This window comes from Pituophis catenifer, unplaced genomic scaffold (assembly GCF_029215685.1).
Source record: "Pituophis catenifer annectens isolate HBS135680 unplaced genomic scaffold, rPitCat1.0.hap2 SCAF_1, whole genome shotgun sequence".
NCBI classification, from domain to species: domain Eukaryota; kingdom Metazoa; phylum Chordata; class Lepidosauria; order Squamata; family Colubridae; genus Pituophis; species Pituophis catenifer.
In genome coordinates, this window is record NW_027256881.1 from 253,654,974 (window position 1) to 253,679,124 (window position 24,151).

Here is a 24,151-nt window from a genome sequence, read left to right on the forward strand (position 1 = left end):
ACTCTTCCATTAGAAAAAGGATACATTATATTAGCAAGGCCTATTTACAAAATATACAATTTCTGTAGGTTAATCTTTGCCCAGTGAACAAATAACACTTCTTCGATTGCAGACTGAACTTGTTCATACTTAGGCACTTCTCATTCATTTCAACTGCTATGTAAAATATGACTGTAGGAATCTGGGCTTTAAGGGGAACTTGGAAAATATCTTTGGCATTTTAGATTCAAGCAATTCATTGAATTTTTACTTAGCCAGATTGTATTTATAAGTTTTAAAAATGGTGCAGCATCTGTTAATAAATCCTGCCATCAAAAAGAAAATGACTGCAAAATAAAAGAGCATTCCTATATATCCTCCTAAAAAACTACTATAAAATGTATTCTGATGACTGCTTTTTGATAGACAATAAGTGCTTCATAAAATTTTAGCCAAATAACTGAAATGCTCACAAACAAGATAAGAATATTAAAAGTAGTATTTTTATGTGCCATGATAAATTAGCTCCATTTCCAGAAAACAAAAAATAATATCCTACAGTTAAATCACTCAATCTTTTACAAAAATGAGCAAAAAACAAAGACCCAGAAATTTCTGGAAAACACTGGTCAAGCCACCTAATCATGTGTTCAACGAAGACTTTATGCATAAAGAAACGATGCAGTCTTTTTACTCCATTGGGATTATAGAATTCATTGTGCAATTTGTAATTTCTTAGGATTATTCAGTGATGAGGAAAAGATGGGAGAAACAAATTATTCACATTAAATTATCAAAAAGGCATCAGACAAAGCATAAATTCAGATTCAATATTATAGATTAAAATTGACAATGAGAATTGACAATGAGTCTCAGAATTCTTCAAAAGGTATGGTTCACCTTAAAATTTTCTTCCAGCTGTGGATTTTGTCTCCCTCCCCCCATAAATATAACTGAAGAAAAGATCTAAAAACTTCTGTCTCTTCAGCTTCCTCTTTCTAAGTTACTTAACATCCATTAGAAAAGGAATCACAGAAGTAGTGCGGATCCTGAGATGAAATGGAAAACGAAGATCCAGGTTGATCCTTATTCAAATTTTTGTTTAAGTTTATTCTGGAAAACTGCTGGTAGAATGGACAGAATTGCCAGAACCATGAGAATAAAAACTGAGTTCCAGGAAACAGCTTCGCCTGCGGTAGTGAGCTGATAAAGTGTGGTTCCAGCTTTAATTGCTACAAAAGATGGTGGTGCAACACCTGGAAACAAAAGGTACAAATATTTTGGTTAGAAATAGCTTCAACACAGAATCACACTTTTAATATTAGCAAGTGATTGTTATTTTATCTAATCCAAAGCAGTCATAACAGAAAATGTGGACAGCTATGTTAAATTAATGTGTATATCCTTCTTCTAACAAGGGAATACAAGACGTTATGAAACCAGTATCCAAAAAAAGATTGCCTTACATCTACAAGTTAAAGCAGATACTTTGTTTTTCAAATTTGTATGCCACCTGACCCCCAATAACTCTTACAGGTGGCATACATATTATTGAACAAAATAATGAATGGATGAAAGTAGTAAGTAGAAACCCTGGATGAAAATTTGTATTAGTTGGCCAAATAAGCTAAATGAATTAAGTTAAGTGAGCTACAATTTCCACATTCTGGGCACAAAACAAACAAACAAACGTAACAGGTTTCTGTTATGTTATCCACCCACCTTATTTCAAGGATTCAAAATAGATTTTTGTGAAAGATACAAAATTTTAACATTGATGCTGCAGGTCATTTTTTTTATACTTGTGCTTGTATCTATAAACAATTCTTATTAAAAAATTCAAATATGAAAATTATCCAAAATATCTATAATTGGCCCAACAGATGGCACTATGCACTAATAAATCATGCATACAAGGAAAAGGACGTTGTCTCACCTGAACGTCCATTTTCGATGCGCTGCGACTCCAATCCATGGACGGGTAGCTTCTCCTTAGTTGCTAGGCAGAACTGAGTGCTGATCTCCTTCCTTCAAACTGGCCACGCCCACGCTGTCCAATCAGCTCCAGTCTTTCCTCACGAAGGCGCAAGAACTTTAAACTAGAATAATAAACCAAACTGTAACAAGTTCAACATAGCAGAAAGCCCGAGGGTGGGTATGGATTGGAGTCGCAGCGCATCGAAAATGGACGTTCAGGTGAGACAACGTCCTTTTTCCACTGCGCTGCTCCTCCAATCCATGGACGGGATGTACCCAAGTTTAATGCTCAGGGAGGGGGCTGACTGCTCTCAGAGTCCTGGGCTGTGGCCACCTGTTGTAAAACCCTGCGACCAAAAGAAGCCTCAGCAGAAGCATACAAGTCAATTTTATAGTGTCGAATAAATGACGAAGCTGAAGCCCATGAGGCCGCACGGCAAATATCTAGCACCGAAGCCTGCGTAGCCCAAGCCGCGGTAGCGGCCGCACTTCTGGTAGAATGAGCATAAATATGTGGAGGACGAGGTCGGTCCTGAACGTCGTATGCAGTCGCTATGCAGGCCTTGATCCAGCGAGCTAACGTGGCTGCCGATACTTTTCGCCCCATCGATGAAGGATGAAATGAAACGAACAATGCTTCGGTTTGTCTGAAGGACTGAGTACGCCTGATATAGCGACGAAGTGCTCGACGAACGTCCAAAGTGTGCCATAGACACTCCGATGCATGGCGAGGACTCGGACAAAAATTTGGTAGTATCACCTCCTGGGTTCTGTGAAACAGAGAGTTAACCTTAGGCAAAAACGCTGGATCTAATCTCAGGACGACCCTGTCACTGTGAAAGATACAGAGTTCTTTGCGTATAGACAGAGCGGTGAGTTCCGACACTCGCCGAGCGGATGTGATTGCTAGAAGAAAGGCGACTTTAAAAGTCAGAAATTTCAGAGATACAGATGCTAAAGGCTCAAACGGTTTGGAAGTTAGAGCTTTAAGAACTAATGGTAGATCCCATGACGGGTACCTATGGACTACCGGTGGAGAGATGTTAGTGGCACCGTGCAAAAACGCTCGAATCCTGGGATTTAACGAAAGCGAGCGATGACGTTCGCAGGTGATGACAGTGGAGAGAGCCGCCACCTGGCGTCTCAAAGTCGCTGGGGCAAGACCTTTGGTAAGACCGTCATATAAGAAGTCCAACACATCTGGGATATCTGGATAGGTTGGGTCCACGTGGTGCGTTAGGCACCAGGATGTAAAGGCACGCCACGAAGCCTCGTAAATTCGCGTCGTAGAGGGACGCCTGGCTGATTGAATCACAGAGATGACCCCAACCGAAAGTCTGTCCTTCTGTAACTGGAGGCGCTCAAACGCCAGGCGGTTAATCGTAGCCACTGCGGATCTGGGTGGACGACAACCCCCTGGGTTAGCAAGTCTGTCCGGACAGGTATCGTCCAAGGCGGAACAATGGAAAGTTCTAGAAGGTCCGCGTACCATGGTCTCCGAGGCCACAGCGGGGCTATCAGTAACAGCTCTGCACCTTCTCGGATCAGTTTCCGAAGCAAGCGAGGGATCAAGGGAATCGGGGGAAAGGCATAAAGAAGCCCGGCGGGCCATGGGCAACGTAGCGCATCGCTGCCCTCTGATCTTGCGCTTGGGTAGCGTGAATAGAATCGGGGTAGCTGAGCGTTCTCGGCCGTGGCAAACATGTCCACCTGAGGCTGGCCGAACCGGTGTGTCAGCTGCTCGAAGACGGTCTGGTTCAGGCTCCACTCCGCTGGATCTATGTTCTCCCGACTGAGCCAATCTGCTACCACGTTGGACTGTCCCGAAATGTGGTCTGCCACTAGAGATGCCGTGTGGAGTTCCGCCCAGGCTAACAGTCTCTCGGATTCCATCATCAAGGCCCTGGAACGTGTGCCTCCCTCCCGATTTATGTGCGCCTTGGTGGTGATGTTGTCCGTTCGGACCAACACATGTCGTCCCTCGAGAATGTGACGGAAGTGGCGTAAAGCGAGACGAACAGCCCTCAATTCCAGCCAATTGATGCTGTTCGCCCGCTCCGCATGGGACCACTGACCTTGTACCACCGCGTCCTGTAGGTGTGCCCCCCAACCTTGTAGACTTGCGTCGGATGTCAGGACCAGACGGTTGGGTTCGAGAAAGAGACACCCTTTCTGGATTGCTGCGGACTTCCACCACCGAAGAGATAGGCGAACCTGAGGAGACAAGGCAATTGGATGACTGGAAGTGCTGCGGCCCTGTTTCTGGAAGGGAAGCAACTGCCACTGCAGGGGACGGGCATGCCTGCGAGCCCACGGCACGATGGATATGCAGGACACCATCTTCCCTAACAGTTGAGAAAGGAGGAGCAGTGGCACTTTCCTCTGATGTTGCACCTGTCCGACCATTGCCCTGAGATCCTGAATGCGGGTCGGGGACAAAAACACGTGACCCAACTGTGAGTCGATTATCGCACCCAAATGCTGGAGGCGGGTCGTTGGACACATGTGGCTCTTTTGATGGTTGATAGAAAAGCCGTGGGCCTGGAATATCTTCAACACCGACTCCATGTCCTTCACTGCCTGAGCCGGGGAAGATGACATGACTATAATATCGTCCAGATAACACATTAATCTGATTGTGTGAGATCTGACCGCTGCTGCCACTACCTCCACCAGTTTGGTAAAGGTCCTGGGTGCTGAAGACAACCCGAAGGGCATCGCACGATATTGATAGTGGTGGTTGTTGTAAGCGAACCGTAGGTAACGGCGGTGAGCAGGATGTATTGGGACATGCAAGTAGGCTTCGCGAAGGTCCACAGATTGAAGAAAGTCGTTGGGTCTGACAGCCGTCAGAATCGACCGAAGGGATTGCATCTTGAACCTGCGATACCGAACATATCGGTTGAGTCTCTTTAGGTTCAAGATGGCCCTGTGACCGCCCGATGACTTGGGCACCAGAAACAAGGTAGCGTAAAACCCAGTGCATTCCTGTCCCTGGGGCACCGGTTCTATCGCTTTGATTGAAAGGAGATGTAGTATTTCTGAGTCCATGAGTCTCCTTTTCCGGGGACTCTGTGGGACAGGACAATTGCGAAACCTGATGGGTGGCGTGGTTTGGAATTCGATGCGAAGACCCTGTTGAATTGTTGAACGGATCCAAGCATCTGAAGTTGAGCGGTCCCACTGGAGGTGAAAATGCTGGAGTCGACCCCCAATAGGACCTAGCTCGGGGGCGTCACTTGCCCCTGCGAGCTGGGCGGTAACCGGATCCTCGGAAGGGACGTTTTGACTGGGGCTGGCCCCTGGACCTATCACGGAAAGATTGTCTGTCAGCGGTTCTGTCAAAGGTCTGCGAATATGAACGAGGGAAGTAGGGTCCGCCTGACCCCGAGTAGGCCCGAAAGGGCTGGCGCTGAGAATAGGGTGTATATCTCCTCTCAGTCCTACGAAAGGAGGACGGGAGGACCTTGCGTTTGTCCTTGTCCTCTGTCAGGATTGGCTCGAGTGCGGCCCCAAAGAGAGAGGGAGCCGAGTAGGGGGCCGACGCCAACTTCCATTTGGCCCTGGCATCCGCCCTCCAGTTGCGGAGCCAAAACAAGCGCCGATTAGTCACAGACGCTGCCATGGATCTGGAGGCAAATTTTGCCGCTGTGAGTGATGCATCTGCCGAATACTCCGTTGCGGCCACTAATTTATTAATGTCCTGATGTAGACGTGTATCATCAGGTGGTAATCTCTCCTGTAATTGTCTGAGCCAGATTAAAGCGGCGCGGTTAAAAAACGATGTTGCTGTGGCCGCCTTTATTGCCCAAGCCGCTGCTTGGTGTGCCTTTCGAAATCCAAATTCCATTTTACGGTCCTCAGCTTTGAGACCATCAACAATGTCCGAAGTCAGTAGAGAAGAGGTGGACAGACTAGCCACCGGTGGATCAACAGAAGGTAAGGCTAGAGTATCCTCCAGTTCTTTTGCGAAGGCATAAAGTCTTTTGTCAATGCCACTGGGCGAAGACAAGGAACCCGGCTGGTTGAAGGCAGAATTGATGACATTGGAGAATAACGGAGGGCAAGGAATAACGTCTTGATTCGGTTTCGATACTTGAAAAAGAGCATCATGTGGTGTTGATGATGATGATTGAGAAGTGCCGTCCGACTGAACTTCTGAAATGCCAAACTTTGTGGTAAGTTTGGCTTTATGCAGTAATGATTTAAACACAGAAGGCCGGAAGAGACTCGTGAAAGTCGGCTTATCAGGTGAAAGTCCTTCATCCTCTGAAAACTCAACGTCTTCCGGGCAAATCTCGCCCGATTCGTACTCATCCGAAGAACCATCATCATTTTTGCGAGGAGCAAGATGCGCCTGTCTGGGTTCAGCCCGAGCCGGGACTAGTGGATCAACAGTTGGAGGATGGGCACCCACAGCTCCCTGTTGTATGCCAGCTGCTAGGATCTTAGCAAGCGCATCTGACAAGGCTGCCTGAAAATTAACTGGATTGTCCGATAGTTCAGGCCGAAGACCAGCCGCCGTCGGTGTAAAGGTCGCTTCAGGTAAGCGGCGCTGACCAGAAGAATGGTCCGGTATCGATTGGCTTGACACATCTGGCAATGACATGGACACGCCCCTGGACTGGCACAGATTGGAGGGGAGATGCAAACCCCCTCCCCCAGAAGTAGATCTCGAATGAGAGACTCTTGAAGGACCCGCTCCATCATCCCCAGTGGAGGACTGTCCTTGACCTGACAACTCCTGTCTTGCCCTCTCAAACTGTCTCTCCAAGACCTGGTGTCTGCGCTGCTCTGCCTTAGTAGGCCCAGGCTGAGAGGTATGATGTTTGCGTTGCTTGGTCCTGGCCTTTTTAGGACGAGCCTGCTGTTGAGGCTGTGGTGGGGCGCAATCGATCTCAGAATCAGACGATAGGGGCACGTCCGCCATCTTGATTGTCAGAAAGGTGAATGAAACACTGATAAGAACAATGTCCTTTAGATGGGGTCTCAATTTCACGCCCCAACTGGAATAAAACCCTCAACTGGGTATGCGCACCTTAGGCAATACAGCACTAGGCTCAGAAGCCGCTGAGCTCAGGCTTGAGGGCAGTAAGGTCTCAACACAGGGTACAAGGGTAGGTGATCCACTCTGAATCTGTCCCTGGAGAAGTGGGTCAAAGGCTCAGAAGACGCTGAGCTCAAGCCCTTTATCAAATTAGTCACGCAACTGTCCAAAACGAACTATGCCGCTTCCTAGGTCGGCTATATGTTAAGGTCTCTGAAATCGCTCACAAAATGGCCGCCGCCCTCCCTGTAATGGCGGCCGCCGCTTCGATCCCTGCCCCGGCGGGAAACAGCGACAGAAATCCACAGGCGCGCCTAGCGCCTTACAGCTGCTCGCTCCTCTTCCCAGCCGAGTAATTAAAGCCGCTACCTTCTCGTTGCGTTGCAGCGACGCTCCGACCTCAAATTCGGCGAGAACGGCTTTAGAAGATGACGGGCGCGCGAAGCGCCTCACAGCTGCTCGTTCCTCCACCAGTGAAACAACGAAGCCGCAAGTGATTTAAGTTGCGGCGAGCCGATACTGCCGCCTCGATGGAAACTGCGGCGATCAAAGGCGTGCACACGGATCCGCCCGGCCGGGTCGGATCCGGAAGGCTGTAGCCTAATTAAATAGGCAGGGCCTACGGCTTGGAGCCCCAAGCTCGCGCGCGCCCAGGCAGCCTCAGAAATCAATTGAAGCTCAAATTGTTAAGGGAAAATAAAGGAAATTAAAAGGAAATTAAAAGGGGAAGGAGACAAAAATAATAAACAAGGGAATTGATAATTTTAGAATTAAAACTGTAGAGCACTCAGAAACACAAGTTCTCTCAGCAACTGAGTGAGAAAGACTGGAGCTGATTGGACAGCGTGGGCGTGGCCAGTTTGAAGGAAGGAGATCAGCACTCAGTTCTGCCTAGCAACTAAGGAGAAGCTACCCGTCCATGGATTGGAGGAGCAGCGCAGTGGAAAACACATATATTTTAAAATATTAAATATTACACAGAATTCTTACCAAGAAAAGTACCAATAAAAAATACTTTTAATGGCACATTTATTACAGGAGAAGTTATATTGATGAACCAATTAGGAAGGAAAGGAGTGATTCTCAAAAATATTATGTAGTTAATGAGATGTTCTCTGTGTCTTTCAACCTGCGGGACATAAGAATACCAAATTAAAATAATCTTGCTTTGAAATTCAGCAGTTTCATCTTAACCAAGTAATAAATCCCATTACTGGAGCTTTTAAATCAGTTCCAGCCACATAAAAGGAGGTATCAATGACCTCAGCCACCTAAAATTCTAGAGGAGAATAAAAAACAAAAAAGAATGCCATACATGCAGTACTTTGGTGCAAGCTTTCACATTTAATAGAATTCCTAATTAGCCCATGAAACATCTTTTGTTTTTCCAACAAGTCTTGATCCATTAAAAGCTGTCATTCATTGAAATGACATGTTCTCCCAATTGTTTTGAACATGGTTAGTCTTTAAACCTAAATATTATAACTGTTCTTAAGTCATTCCATCTGCTTGCTTGTTGACTAGAAAATAGGACAAGATGTAGAGATGAAGTAACAAAACTCTATTGATATGATGGGTCCTTCTTGCCTTTTCCTACCATTATTCTGCCTTTAAATGAAAGCAAAGGGACCAGAGATGTTGAATGACAGAAGGCAGGCAGAACCAGTATTGGAAAACTGGATAATTAGCAGGGCTGCCGCATGCAAAAAATACATGAATATTTCAGCTCACGTGAGACACATTAACACTCCTTAATGCTACAACTGGTTGTAGGAATGACCAGAAGTAGGGAAAAAAATGATGAGATATCCTTTTATTAATTTAATGGTTCAGGACATATGTTCTACCAGAGTGATCTTACCTGTTTTGACCATTTTACTGCTTTCTCTGTTAAATATCTATATACAACTGGTCTTCCAACTAAATACGATAGCATATAACAAAAAGAAGCTCCAAGTCCAGAGCACTGCAAATAAATGGAAAAGCTGTATCTTACAGAGAGATACTCAATTTAATGTAATTAACATGCAACAATGATTTGTTACAAAATTAAATAAATTTCAAAATAATACAAAAATTTGATGTGTACATTTAAAATTTCCCTTTCTTTGCATTGTGTTAATTTAAGCTGTTTGAAAGGAAATGTTTAAAACGCAAGTCTGAGTTTGACCGCATGGAAAAAAGTATCTAACGCACAAACAAAAACAAAACAGATAGTAGCAGCACATTTTTGACAACAGAAAAAGCCTGAGAAAGCAAGACATTATATTCCTTGAACATTTTTAAGGTAGGCACCAGGCAAGCCAGTATAGAAAGAGAGCACCCAAAGTAACTATCACCAGTATAAAGGCAAAATTCCTAACCACTACTTATCTTAATTCTAAATGTGATGGCCTCTAGACTTGTAAAAGTCTAGAAAAATTCAGTGAACAAGTTTCAATGAGGCAGAAATTCTCAAATAATCTGGGCTCAATTATCTAAACTGTGCCTAGAAATAAATGTATTAGTAGGCACTTTTAAAAGTAAAAATAAATAAATTGGTTTCTAGTCTAGTTAGAACATTGATATAGGTTTTTTTTAAATTAGCTTTGCAAGAAGCACATTAAAGTAACCTAATCTTTATTTTACCAAATTATCAGTAACCGGAGATGATATTATTCTTGGAAAGCCTGTTTAGCTAAGGTTGCTTTATACTATAGTAAATGCATGATGCTGAGAGATGTGAATTTCAACTCAATCCAAACAGTTAGATCTCAAATTCCTTGACAGAATACAAGCCTCTTTTAAACTTTAGGAGTCAGAGACAAAGCACTGTATTTGTTAGTATGTTCATGTCATAAATCCTAGCAGATCTTATTATTCATGTCTTATTTTGTGGCAGCTTTGGACAATGGTGTCAGGCATTTTCACCAATAACTATATTTTTGAAGCCTTTCTAAAAAAAAAAAAAAGGTATGAAAAACGACCTCTGAAAGTTTTTAAGAGATAAGTATCCAGATGTTGGTTGTGTTCAATATTATTTGCAATTGTTATTTCTATATTATTACTGAGTTACCATTTTGAATTGCATTTCTGTTATTTTAAATTTGAATTCCCTAGGAAGTATTTAAAAAGTACAAATATATTCCCATGCCATTCATTAGGTAAGAATAGACTTGATATTTTACACCATTCACATACTCCGCTTTTTCACAATAGTGTTTTTTAAAAAAAGAAAGAGCACACTACCTTTGGTAATAAATACTTACCAGACAAACAAGAAATAGAGCTAATGGAAAAGGATAAAGAAATCCTGAAAGTATACTCAAAAATATAGATCCAGGAATAGCAAATGTTTGCAGGCTAGATGATGAGTCTAGTTAAGAACAAATTTCGATAAATTCTTCTGTTAAGTTTTATAGTATAATTTTATAGATTACTGAAGGGTAGACATGTTTTCAACTATAAAAGATTAAAATGCAAAACAAAGTTTGAAAAAAAGTATCTCTTGAATAAGCAGTAATAATTTTTCATTTAATATTCTGTATGACAGAATATTAACAAATAGACCAAATCACAATCTAAAATCCAAGGTTAGGATTAGGGCTATTTTAAGATGTTAAAAATACTGAGAATTCTTACCACCGACATAAAAAATTAGGCCTGAACCATAATCATCATTCATCAGTAAATGTCCACATCAATGAATCTCAACACTACCTCTTTACAAGCCACTTTACTTCTGTGAAAAATTGAAGCAATTTTTTAAAACCGCTTATTGGTAATATAAATTGCTGGTAGATGGCAGTAATATCCTTGAATTTAATTGCTAAACATTGTTTATATGAGAATTCGAATATAACATTAACTTTTAATAGATAATTGATTCAAAAATTTATTTCAGTCCAAGTGCCTTAACAGCAAAGCAATATCAAATTCCATCTCCAGAGGAAGAACATACCAATAAAAATAAAGAATGCTTATCTTTAGCGGAATCTTAAAGAGTTTCAAAAGTGACTTCACAGCATCAAAACATCCCTTTATATAAAAGTAAGATTGCAAAGACTTTGGTTCTGCTGACTTTTGTGAAATTTTTACAACTTAAAAGACAGGAATAACAAGGATAACAAGGAATAACGTTTATTAACTTTCTTTTTTTAAAGCTCCAAACATTTCAAAATGATTTCATTTATTGATTCCTGTGTGGCTTTTACCCAGATATTTATAAAGTTAATTAATGTTTTCATAAAGGAAAAACACTTTAAATCTACCATATTAAATAAAGAAGATCGAGGTCTGATTGGGACCAGGATTCAACCTTCTGCTCTGACTTCGTAAGTACCACTGCTCAGTATCACATTTCACAATCAGGTACTAAAAACAAAATGGATATATCTTTGCCAGCATTTTATACTAGCAGGACTTGGGAATCACTTAATAACAGCAAATATTTATTTGCTCTTAATAAGAGCAAATAAAATTAAAATATATCTTTACACAATACCCACAGGGTTTTTAGCCATAAATTGTGCTGGACACCCTTCAAAAGCAGATTAAACAAATTAATGCAGGATAAGTGATTATTAATATGGTTTTGGTCAAATGTACGGTAACTATGTTTCCAAATACCAGTTGGTCTAAACGTATCTCAGGGGTGCTGACCCATGTTCTGTTTTCAATTTATGGCTTTTTTAGCGTTTTCTGCTAGAAAACGGCAAAAAACACCATTAGATATTTTGGATTTAACAACCATGTGGTTCATTTAATGACCACATGATTTGCTTTACGGCACATGCTTTATGACTATTTTAAAAAAAGGTCATAAAATTTAACCTAGTCAGGTGATGCCTAAATTTATGACCATAATTCTGGGTTCTAGTGAGGTCATAAGTTGAGGACAACCTATAAAGGACAAATGGATAACATTAGTATCTGTAAGGCTTAAGGCACTTCTTTCATCCATTAAAGTCAACGTGGAATTCTTGATGTACATTGAACTGGCAGATATTTCATTACCCAACTAGGTAACATCATCAGTTCAACTGAATGGTGCAATTTGCTACCTTGGTGGTTCCTTGCCAGTTTTGACAGAGGTATGGTTTGCTTCTTAGCAGGGTGGATTTGATTTAAATCGAGCTGATTTAAATCACAATTTAAATCATGATTTAAATCACTAGTAAAAAGGCTTGATTTAAATCAACTCGATTTAAATCATAATTTTTAAAGAGCAACTGTCATCTCTGCTACTCCTTTGACCCACTGTTGACTCACCGATAGTCCCAGTGTTGCAGAATATACAGCCTCATGCTACATAACTAAGCTCCATTTCATACTGAATAAACTAAATTATTTATGTATCTTAAATAGAAAACTATCTTATGATAGATTTTTATCCCAAGTTTTTTTATTAAAATAAATTCGATAAAAATAAAAAAAAATCCGATTTAAATAAAAAAATCCAATTTAAATAAAAAAAATCTGATTTTTTAATTTTTTTAAAAAAAATCATTGATTTTTATCCACCCTGCTTCTTAGTGGTTCTTTGACTAGAATACTGTTTTTTGATTGATGTTGATCCCTGCTTATCTGAATGTTGGCTACTGAAGGGGATCTGTCTTTTTGTTTCTTTCCTAGTTTTTTACAATCATTTTTTTTGTATAGTATAGCAATAGCACTTAGACTTATATACCACTTCACAGTGCTTTACAGTCCTCTCTAAGCAGTTTACAGAGTCAGCATATTGGCCCCACAATCTAGGTCCTCATTTTACTGACCTCGGAAGGATGGAAGGCTGAGACAATTTTAAGCTGGTGAGAATTGAACTGCCAAACTGCTAAAAGTCGGCAGTCAGCAGAATTAGCCTGCAATATTCCATTCTAACCACTGCACCACCACAATATGTTAACATGGTTTATCTCTATGCATCTATTTCACTCTTTTATCTTACAGGTGAAACCATAGCATTAAAAGCATTATTAATATATCATAATTAATTCACATCACATTCCACAGCAATTTGTATATTTTTTAAAGGAAGGATACAAGACATAGGTAGCAAAATAGGCCACTAATACTTGAACATAGAAAGTATCCTTGTACTTAGAGAGTACTTTTCCTAAAGCTTTAGCATCATCCATGTCTCTAGGAACTTTCATACATTCTCTCTCCTCTCTGTAGGGGAAAAATAAACAATTTTATTAATAGATATAGTGAACTCTTGCCTCCAGTCAGCAAAAAGTTACTACATATACACTACCTTGATATTATAAGTTTTTAATGAAAGCTTCGATCCTATTGAAATAATTTTGCAGTCTGCATTGCTCAATTTATGTAACTAATTCATCTATCCAGTATCAAATCTTGCTAGTCTTCTTGTATAGTCACTGCAGCAAGTCTACTTCAGAAATCATTAGATTGCTTTAGATGACCAACTTCATTTTCTGGCAATTATTAATCAATTTCTTAACTATTGCTTAATGTATTGTAAGCCGCCCTGAGTCTCCAGAGAAGGGCGGCATATAAAAATAAATAAATTAAAATAAAAAATTTCAAAGTCATCATTCTAAACAAGGTTTCAGGACAGATTTCAGCAAAAAATAAACCTCTCAGATTCAATCATTTTCATCACTGTACAGCAGACAAAGAACTGAAGTTTTATGCTATGATAAAAATATTATTTTATTTATTTATTTTGTATGGACACCCATCTTAAAATATAAAACTCTAAGCAACTCATGATAGTAGTATTAAAACTACATAAAATCATAAAAACAAAACTTAAACCAAGAACTTAAAAAAACCTGGCACCTCAGTCATCCATAGGCTCCCATCACTGTATCCCAGTGCCTGAGTAGAAGGCCAGATCTTTATGACCTTCCAGAAGACTGAAAGAAAGGGGTTGCCAGATAGCACGGGCAAGGGTATTCTACAAGGCAGGGGCAGCAACAGAAGCTTCCCAGGACCCACTTGATAGTAACATTTCAGGAAAGATAACTGGAATGTGCCTGTCCTATTAGACCTGATGGGATTGGCAAATACTCTCAGAGAGAATCTGGTCCCATGACATATAGGGCTTTAAAAGTAATAATCAGCACCTTGAATTGCACCCAGAAAGAAACTGTGAGCCAGGGCAGCTCACTCAACAGGGGTGTGATGTGGGCAAACTTAGGGGCATCCAACATGCTATTGCATTCTGTACGTTATAGTTTCTGGTGATCTTCAAAGGCAGACACTTGTACAACACATTGCAGTCATCCAGATGGAAAGTGACTAAGATATGAATCACTGTGAGCAGGATCTTCCCAGTCCAGGAAAGGGTGTAATTGGCGCACAAGGCGAATCTGTGCAAAGGCCATCCTGCTGGCCATGACTGCTATCTATTTGAGTAGGGGCCATGAGACCAGGAGGACCCACAAATTATATACCAGTTCAGTCTAGGGAAGAGCAACCATGCCCAGAATCAAAGCTGACATATCAACAGATCCTGGGGACCCAAACCCAAAGCCACTCAGTCTTGCCAGGATTGCTCCTCTCTATCCAGTCCCTCAAACCTCCAGGCATCAGTCAGCAGTGCAACAGTATAACCTTCACAGCCCAGGGTAGAGAAGTGTAACTGTGTAAATCAGCCTAATGAAAATACTGCACCATGTGCTATCAAATGACCTTGCCCAATAGTTTCATATTAAAGAGAAGATGCAAGAGACTCAAGTTCTCAGGCGCCCCACATTACAGGGGTCTAGGGCTCAATCTCTCCCTCCCCATCAACATCTACTGGAACTGGCTATGGAGAAAGGAGAAGCACAACTGCAATACAGTGCCTTCTACTCCCAATGCCCATAGCTAGTACAGAAGAATATAATAATTGATGGAATTGAAAGCCACTGAGAGATCTAGGAGAGCCAGTATGGTTACACCACCCCTGTTCCAGGGACCTTCAAAAGTCATCTGCAAGACAACCAATTCCATTGCAGTACTGTACCACAGCTTGGACCCCAAATGAAAAGAGTTTCATTTCACTTTCCGAGAAATCTCTGAAGCTGAATGTCAATCATCCTTTCAGCAACCTTCTCCAAAAAGGGAAGGTTGGAGACTGGATGAAAGTTGTGTGTTCAATCCAAGGATGGCTTCTTAAAATTATCTTTATTCTATTGGAACTTTTATCCAGTTTACTTACAAACTGGGCAACCTTTTAAATCTGAATTAGCAAGGATGCAGGTAATCAATATCAACCTATCCCAAATAATTTTTTATAGTTAACATTCATATTTTACCATTTGAAAAAAGTATTATTTGTAAATAATATACCACAATAATTTGCTAACAAGAGAAAATTTAATGTAATTTGTTGGGATTTTTTGAAATTGATATTACATTATGCTTTTCTAGGGGATACTTAGAACCTTTTAATACCTCACAAGACTCTATATAACTTCTCTAAGTGTATATAATTACAGATGTTAAAAATGGAATGAATTTGTCATGGTATACTTACTCACTAAGTTGGGGAAAGTTTTTATATACCATCAACATAACAGAAGCAGCTGTTAAGAAGATGGATATTAAGATGAGGAGTGACATTCGTGCAGATCCACCTTCTTTATGTGCTTTTCCTGAAATGCAATGAAAGTGTAATTAATTTAAATTTTTTATTTATTTTATTTATTTGTATCCTGTCTTTATTATTTTTTGCAAATAACTTAAGGTGGTGAAGATGCCCAACACAAATTCTTCCTCCTATTTTCCTTACAACCTGTGAGGTGGGTTGGGCTAAGGGAGTGTCAGCCCAACCCACCTCACCCAAAGTCACCCAGCTGGCTTTCATGGCTAAGGTTGCACTTGAACTTATGGACTCCTGCTTTCTAGCCTGATGCCTTAACCACTAGAGTAGACCATAAACTTACATCAGAAATTGCACTGAGAAGGGACACTGAGAATCTACACTGATTTCTCTAGGATTATAATCCAAGTTACATTTGGAAATATATATACATTTGGAAATATATAAATTAATAATAATAATAATATGAAATATATATGAAATCAAACTGAGGAGCCAAAACGCAACATCAAGTTTTATTAAATGTAATTTAATGAATGTAAGAATATGTATGTAATGTAAAAAGACAAAAGGGAAATGAAATTGAAGCTGAATTTTTGGCCCCGAAGTCCAGGGTGCTTCACAGGGTCGGGGAGGCCCTTGAAGACTTGGTGCAGGTTGCTTAGGAGAGTCTTGCTGCTCAAGGCCTGAAAATCCTGCTTGATTTTGGCAGGGAGGATTTTTAGACTGAGTGGAGAGGCAGTGGAGTAAGGTAAGGAGCACAGGATGCCCAGTGGGATGGGAGGTTCCGCAAGGCCCAGTGCAGGCTACATGTAAGTGTCTCTTCACTCAGGGGCTGAAAACCCTGCTTACATTTCGGCAGGGAGAATTTTCCACTCCTAAGCGAAGAGAAACTTGCATACAATGTGTGCCAGGCCCTCCAGTGTCTCCTCCACCCAAGTGAGGCACCCTGTGTTCCTTACCTGGAACTCTGTCCACTTAACGGCCCATGAGATCACTTAAAAACTGCAACCAGGAGTGCCAGGATTGCAGTAGTTGAGCAAAGCAATCATGTGACATCTCATTTAACAATCGCTTCGCTCAATGAGCAAGATTCTAGTTCCAATTGTATTCATAAATCAGCAATTACCTGTATTATAGACACTGGACAGTTATTGTACTACAAAATCCTTAATTCTAATGCTGAAAAGACAAAGATTTTGGAATCTGGAGAACATAAAATAAAACAAGTTCCTTCTTATTGATATCTGGTCACTCTTTTTATGGACTCAAATTGTTGGCGCTTTTATTATCAGGCTCAAAAAAATGATCATTAGTCAAAATAATGTATTAGATATGTAATAGAGCTCTCCCTTACAGAGGCACTTACCAGATTACAATTTTAATAAATGAATTCAGCTACTAGGCAGGATCAGTTCCCTGAAATACCATATGTGTTTCTGCGCATATTATAATAAAACCACATAACTATTTTCATATTATTTACTGCCCTATTTCCATTTCTTCCCATGGAAAATTTTTGAAGCACCTCTTAAAGGAAAAATTATCTTCTCGTGGTTTAAATAAAATTGAATATTTGATTAATTTAAACCAGTAAAGTTAATTAAGAAGGCTAACAAGTTTTGCTTGAGAGGCTGCTAGAAGATGATTTTCTTACAAGTTCTTTTATTTTTTTTTTATAATCACTATCCTATAATGTTCTAGATATTTTCCTTATTTCTATATATTTTAATGTGTTTTAAAAGGCCAGTTTGGTGTAGTGGTTAAACATTAAACTAGAAATTAAAAGACTGAATTCTAGTTCTGTCTTAACCAAAAAAGCCAATTGGTGACCTTACCTTAGACTCTCATCCCCTCTCAGCCTAGGGAGAAGGTAATCTTTCCTTCACTTCCTAAAAAATCTTGCCAAGAAAATTGCAGAAACTAATCTAGGCAGTCAGCAGGAGTCTGTCAACTGGCTCAAAGGCATACATGCACACGCACATACAGCATTTTAATTAAGGTTGGATATCATTTTACTTAACTTCTGCATTTTTTGTTAAATCCTATATTGTTGTTTCACAATTGATACAAAAATAGATTGAACTGAATGGAATTACAAAAGTTAAGTGTCTGGTTTTACAGAAGCCATGTGTCTTAGCATGCTATGCGAAACCTGCCAGTACAGGCAGGTAATTCATATTTTATTGTTTAACTTAATATGTAAACCTGGCCAGTGGTGTTTAGTAATGCTTTAAAAATCTTCATAATTAAGAAAACCAAGGATTTAGCACCTTATGTTAGCAAAACTTTCTCTATAAAGGTTATATTTAACATATATGTTAGCAACCACATAAAATAAACACTTCACTTACTGTACTATTCAATAACATTAATATTAAAACATAAAACTTGAGTTTAAAACTGCTATGCAAATTTTAAAAAGTTAAGAAAATGTGAAAACTTTATTATTTTTTCATTGCCCAAATATCTGTAATACTGATAACATATGCACTTTATAGCACAAATGTTAAAATTCCAAGTACCGCAGAATGTAATACACTATTCCAGATGTTGGTGTGTTAATGATTTATAAAGTTTAACTCCAATTACCCTTACATAATGAACATAGGTTTCTTAACAGTCTGCCTCAGCTTCAGGCTCCTCTTGTTACTTTTGGCTGCCTGGATGAAACAGTTGTTTCCTTTGACAATTTGCTGGAGTTCCTTCTAGTGCAGTGATGGCTAACCTTTTTGCCATCGCGTGCCAAAAGCGGGGGGAGCACGGGGGGGTCACACGTGTGCATGCCCACACCCATAATTCTATGCACCCTACCCCGCGCATGTGTGCGCGATCCCCCCACTCTTCCCCTGCTTTTGGCACGCGATGCCACGGTGGGCACGGTAGGCCTATTTTTTGCCGTCCCCTGGCTCCAGAGCCTTTCTAGGAGCCTGGGGAGGGCAAAAACGGTCTTTCCCACCCCCCTGGAGGCCGGAAACGGCCTGTTTGCCGACTTCCAGGGGGCCCAGAAGGCCCAAAAATCAGCTGGCCGGTGCATGCATGTGCGCCAGAACTGAGCTCGTGTGCCCACTGATATGGCTCTGTGTGCCACTTGTGGAACACGTACCATATGTTCGCCATCACGGTTCTAGTGAAGACTTTCTTTGAATCCTCTACTTTCTCCTTAAAGCTTAATATGACTTCACAGGTCTGATCAGCCACCATCTTTGGTCACTTTAGAAGGTTCTCTGTCCTTTCAGATCTTTCAACTATCAGCTATAATTTCCCTCCAACTAACGAAGCCTATCCAAAATTATTTATCCATTCAGTTTTTAAATTGTTGAGTTTTAATACACAATAACAAAACCTAATTTTTGGCCTATAAGTATTATTTCACTGAGATGAGTTGCAGATTATAACCATTATAAAACATACAAAAATAAAATATATCATTTCTTCACAGATACATACACAACTACTCAACACTATTCCATGTTATGGTAAAAAATTGTAGGCAATGCAGAAAAAAGAAATTAATAATAAGCAAAAACAATTAAAGTTAGGAGATAAGAAAAAAGAAATGTAACCAGGTCTTTAGTAGTACTAAAGACTACAAGCCACTTCATTTAACAACTGGAGTGGTATATAAGTCTGTAAAATAAATTGTTTACACTAACATTATCATGGTTGCACAATTAGCCAGATATTTAGACTGGATCTGGTACTTTTGTCCAATTATTGAATCCTTTTCAAGGACTTGGGATAGGAAGTTGTTTAATAATATTAACGGTATCATCACAGAACCCAAGCTATTCCAAGTAAAGCTGTCTTTTGCAAATATATTATTATTAAATTTATGTTCTGCCCAATTCCCAGCAATTCTGGGCAGTTAACAAATGATGAAAACCTGACAATAAAAACAAAAAGAATCAGAAAAGTGTACAGATGACAGAATAACAAACTGTGTGGTACAAAAGAAAACCACCTACTAAAAAGAGGCTCGAGTCATCCCTACAAGAGGCCTGATAAAAATTAATTACTACACAGTATCTCTTCATATTTATACAGGTAGTCATCACTTATGACCACAATGAAGATTATTACAGTCGTAGGTTGTGACAGTTGTAAAGTAGATCACTGTGTGACTGTCCTGTTTTTACTACTTTTTTGCGATTATTAAGGGAATCACTATGGTGATTAAATAAATCCACGATCACAAAGGAAGTCTGTTGTTCTCTATGGGACATTTTTTTTTTTTTGCAAAAAAACAGAAATAAACACAAATTGTAAATCATTGCCATGTGACAATAGGATGCTACAAGCAGTAATAAATGCAGACCAGTTGCTGACTGCCTGAAATACGGTCACATGACTATGGGAGGAATGTCTGAGGGAACCAGGTCAAAAATACCGGGGGGGGGGCACTCCCTTTGAACAATCGCTAAGCTACTGGTCAAGGACTATCTGTATTTATAAACCATCAATGCTTCTACCATATCAATACATCTTTCTTTTTCTTAATTCTGTTTTGTAATTTGGTCCTCAATCATTCTCCCCACATGACCAATTTCAATGTACTTGTTCCTTTACTGGTCACTCATTTTTGTATTCAGTCCACGATCACTTGTCATCCATTAATTCTTGGCATACAGTAGTACTTAAAAGTTTGTGAACGTTTTTGAATTTTCCATATTTCTACATAAATATGACCTAAAACATGATCTGATCTCCATCCATATCCTAAAATTAAACAGAGACAACCTAATCAACCAAATTAGTTAAAAGTACTTGTTCATTTATTTACTGAGAAAAAATAAATCACATTTTAGGTCATATTTATGTAGTAATGTTGAAAATTCAAAAGCATTCACAAACTGTTAAACACCACTGTGTATCTTTTTTATTTCGTCATGCACACTTCTTAAATAATCCTTTCTCATTGTGTTCAACTTGCTGTTATATTTTTCTGACATCTGTGGGCAGAAACATGTTCTTATATAAAGCCTAGATTAGATGAAGTTACTAGTTTTAATTACAACTAAGCCATTTGCAGCACTCCTAAGGGCATAACTGATGAGCTTGAGCACATTTTGCCAGTATGCCACAAGCACAGGAAAAGCCCAAGTTTTACTCCAAGCATACTCATAATATTGAAAAGCAGGGTATCTCATCTACAGCCTACTTTGCAAGCTAACTAGACACAGGGACAGTTTCCCCCTCTATTGAACACTTAATTCTTGCAGTTCTAAGATGTACATACAGTATATATTAACTCATACAGTGTGGCTATTATTATCCTTTTTATTAGCTTCTTTACTTCCCCCTTTTATTGGTATTATTATTCTATTACTTTGCAAGTACACAGAGTACTTCTATTACAGAGACAAAACATACTTCATAAAATAAAGTATCCAATCCAATCCAATCCAATCCAATCCAATTCATATTGTTCTGTGTATATCCTCAACTAGGAGGTATATGCAGTGTACTGACTCATACAAAGCATATATAAGCACATGGCTTCCAGAAGAACCTGAAATCATGGCTTTGTCATCTGGCCTGAGAATCTGGTGGAGAGCCTGCTAAGTGGCTAAACTTTTAGGAAAATCAGTGGTACTTTCCCACTGATTATGTTTTTAATACTTTTATCTGTAATGGCTTTGTGGCTATTTTTGATTTGTATTGTTTTCTGTATGTTATCTTTGTAAACTGCTCAGAGACATGATGGTGAAATGGACAATTATATAAATTTAATAAAAAATGTTAGTAGATACAATATCCATATACTTCAACACTAGAAAGGATAAATTGCTTATACATTAATAAAACAGGGCTATACAGTAGTCAATAAATGAAATGTGTTCCTATTTCTGTCTTTAGAATTTTTTAAAAAATAGATAGTGCTTTCTCAACAGTATGTCTAAGAAAGGCAAAATAAATTATTTTTAGCAAAATTTAAACGTATTTGTTAAATTACAAATTATGAAGACATAAATTACAGGGCCACTGGGAAAGAAGACCAAAAAAAAATACCAAAAGTACACCATACATGGACATCTTTTTCTGATGGAAGTGTAATATATGGCCATATTTATGCATAGCAAGACTTTAGATTTCAAAAGTTGATCTTTCTAAAAGTTTCTAGTGTTGTTAGTGGGGTCAGAGACAACAGTAAGGTTGATACAACATGCTCAGCATGATTAGATAAGACTAAATGGCTGGATTCATAGAACCCACTAAGCAAAATAAAAATACCATATGATTATCATTACTTCAAAACAAATTACACAGAAAAACTGACTGAAACTGGCAAATCTTATGTTCTCCAAGTACAACTACATTATGACTTTTAATGTTTGATTTTCATGATAAAATATAGCTGATAGTTAAAAGTGAAGAATATTCTCCTTTGCTCCCAAACTACATTGCTTAGGCAATACACATTCTAGACCAGTGGTTCCAGTGCCCAGGCCCCACAGGGGGGCAATTTGATTTTTAATGGAAGCAATTGGAACCTTGTTTAAACCAAGTTAATGGCCTTTTAGGCTTCCTAAAGAGTGAGTAGGAGTTCACTTTTTGAATAGTAAGAATTATTGGGGGGGGGGCATCAGGATTTTAGAGATGCTTAGGTGGGGCATGGCCAAAAAAAGGTTGGGAACCACTGTTCTAGACTGTAACAACTGGTAGGAAACCTTCGTTCACTTAACACCTTGTATTTATGTAACTTAGCATGCTAAAATATTATTGGCTAGGACAGTTTATAATTAGACATGTGGCAATTAAGTTAATTTCAGTAAAACAAAAATAGCATGATGCTGTGCAATAAACCACAGATTACTAAATTTCACAAATAAAGCCATGATCGTATTTACGAAGCTTGTGTAGGTTGTCCATTCCATTAGGTTTAGTCAACTGTTATTGCTCGAGTTAATTGCCCAACATCACCGATGGACACTTATGATGAGGAAGCCTGGATTAAACCATGGAAAAAACCTGCCTCACCCCACATCATGATTCCAAGCCCATACAGTATAATCTCACAGGGATAGTTACGGTTCCCGATAGGGCGCAGAGCCAGAACACGTTTCCAACATGTGAAATGCAGGCACCCAGTATGACCTTGTCACCATGATGCAGCAGCAGCAACACCCCCCCCCCGCCCCGCCCAATAAAACAAGCCAGGGCAAACGTCAACCCTTGTGAACTGGTGCCTGGGAAGAAGAACCTGTTGTCCTGTAATTCACTTTTCTCTCCTCCTCGTCGTACAATGCAAACCCATCGCAACCGGATAACACAGCCCAGCAGGTCCAACAAAGCCTGCTTCATTCCAGAAATACGCCGCATTCCTCCCTTGTAGTCCCCTTCCACGTCCGCTTCTGACCTGCAATCAACTGCTGATGCCGTTCCAAGGCAGCCTCTGCCTCCTGTAGCCTCTCCGCCTCCATCGTCCGCCCCAAGGCTGCCTGCGTTGAGCCCCGCTGAGCCATACTCCCCTCGGCCACGGAGCCAACCAACCACTGTCGCCGGCCGGCAACAAACAGGCCCGGATTTACCTTCCCCCGCGCCAAGAACCGCGAGAGGAGGCGGGGTCGGTGACGGCTCCTTCCTCCACGCCACCACCTCGCCTGATGTATTTGGCGCAGGCGCAGAGCTGCATTCGCCGCCGGAGCGGCTCCTGCTTGCCTCGCAGCTGCGTCGTCCCTCGGGTTGGGTTTGAGGGAGGCGCGGAGTGTTTCGCAAACTTGACCTTCTTCTGCGAAAGGCGTAGCCGAAGGAGCTGCGAGTTGATCAAAGTACTTGAGATAACGCAAGAGGGTACAGACGTGCATGAAATGGTGCTCTGAACCTAGGAGTGTTAAATTAGTCACAGATTCCCAACTTTTTAAATAAACGAAAAGAATAGCTGTGGTCTCTGGGATGTCGCGGTGATCAACCACAACTGACAAGAGTTATTTGTTTAAAAGCATAGTGATATTGGCTGAATTATTTTTCTTTCTCTTCACAATATGGCTATAGTTTCATATATAAAACACTGAGAACAAACACGACTACAGGTAGCCCTCGACTTACACAATTGAACCCAAAATTTCTGTTTTTAAGTGAGACATTTGTTGAGTTTTTGTCCCATTTTACCACCTTTCTTGCCACAGCTGTTAAGTGAATCACTGCAGTTGATAAGTTAGTACTATGGTTGTTAAGTGAATCTGCCTTCCCCATAGGTTTTACTTGTCAGGTGGCAAAAGGTGATCACATGACCTTGGGACACAGCAATGGTCATGAGTCAGTTGCCAAGTGTCTGAATTTTGATCATGTGATCATGGGACTGCTACAAAGGTAAATGAAAAACGGTCGTAAGTCAGTTTTTTCAGTTCTGTTGTAACTTTGAACGGTCACTAAATGAATTGTTATAAATTGAGGACTACCTGTATTTACTACAGCTATAGGCATCTGGAGCTGCTATCATGACATTTTCTTATGTCGAGGAGAAATTAGAAAATTAAAATTAAAATACCCAGGCAATAATAATTATATAGCATGACTTCATTTCAGATCCAGTTTATTTATTTTATATGCTAACCTATCGCTCGTGACTCTGGACAGCTTATAATAGACTAAATTCCCCTAATGCAAAA

At 40.0% G+C, this 24,151-nt stretch overlaps 1 protein-coding gene across 2 annotated transcripts; it reads right to left on the reverse strand.

The window, feature by feature from the left end:
* Positions 1-460: 460 nt before the first annotated feature.
* On the reverse strand, positions 461-23,143 carry TMEM41B (transmembrane protein 41B). Of its 2 annotated transcripts, XM_070933958.1 has the most exons (7): positions 22,900-23,143; positions 15,474-15,591; positions 13,025-13,153; positions 10,252-10,345; positions 8,865-8,969; positions 7,994-8,132; positions 461-1,235 (listed from the first exon to the last, which is right to left on the reverse strand). In XM_070933958.1, exons 1-7 carry the CDS (start codon positions 23,003-23,005, stop codon positions 1,066-1,068), a joined length of 861 nt encoding a protein of 286 aa, XP_070790059.1. In that variant the 5' UTR covers positions 23,006-23,143; the 3' UTR covers positions 461-1,065. The 2 variants fall into 2 exon arrangements, with proteins under 2 accessions (XP_070790059.1, XP_070790067.1); XM_070933966.1 differs by lacking the exon at positions 8,865-8,969.
* Positions 23,144-24,151: the final 1,008 nt, after the last annotated feature.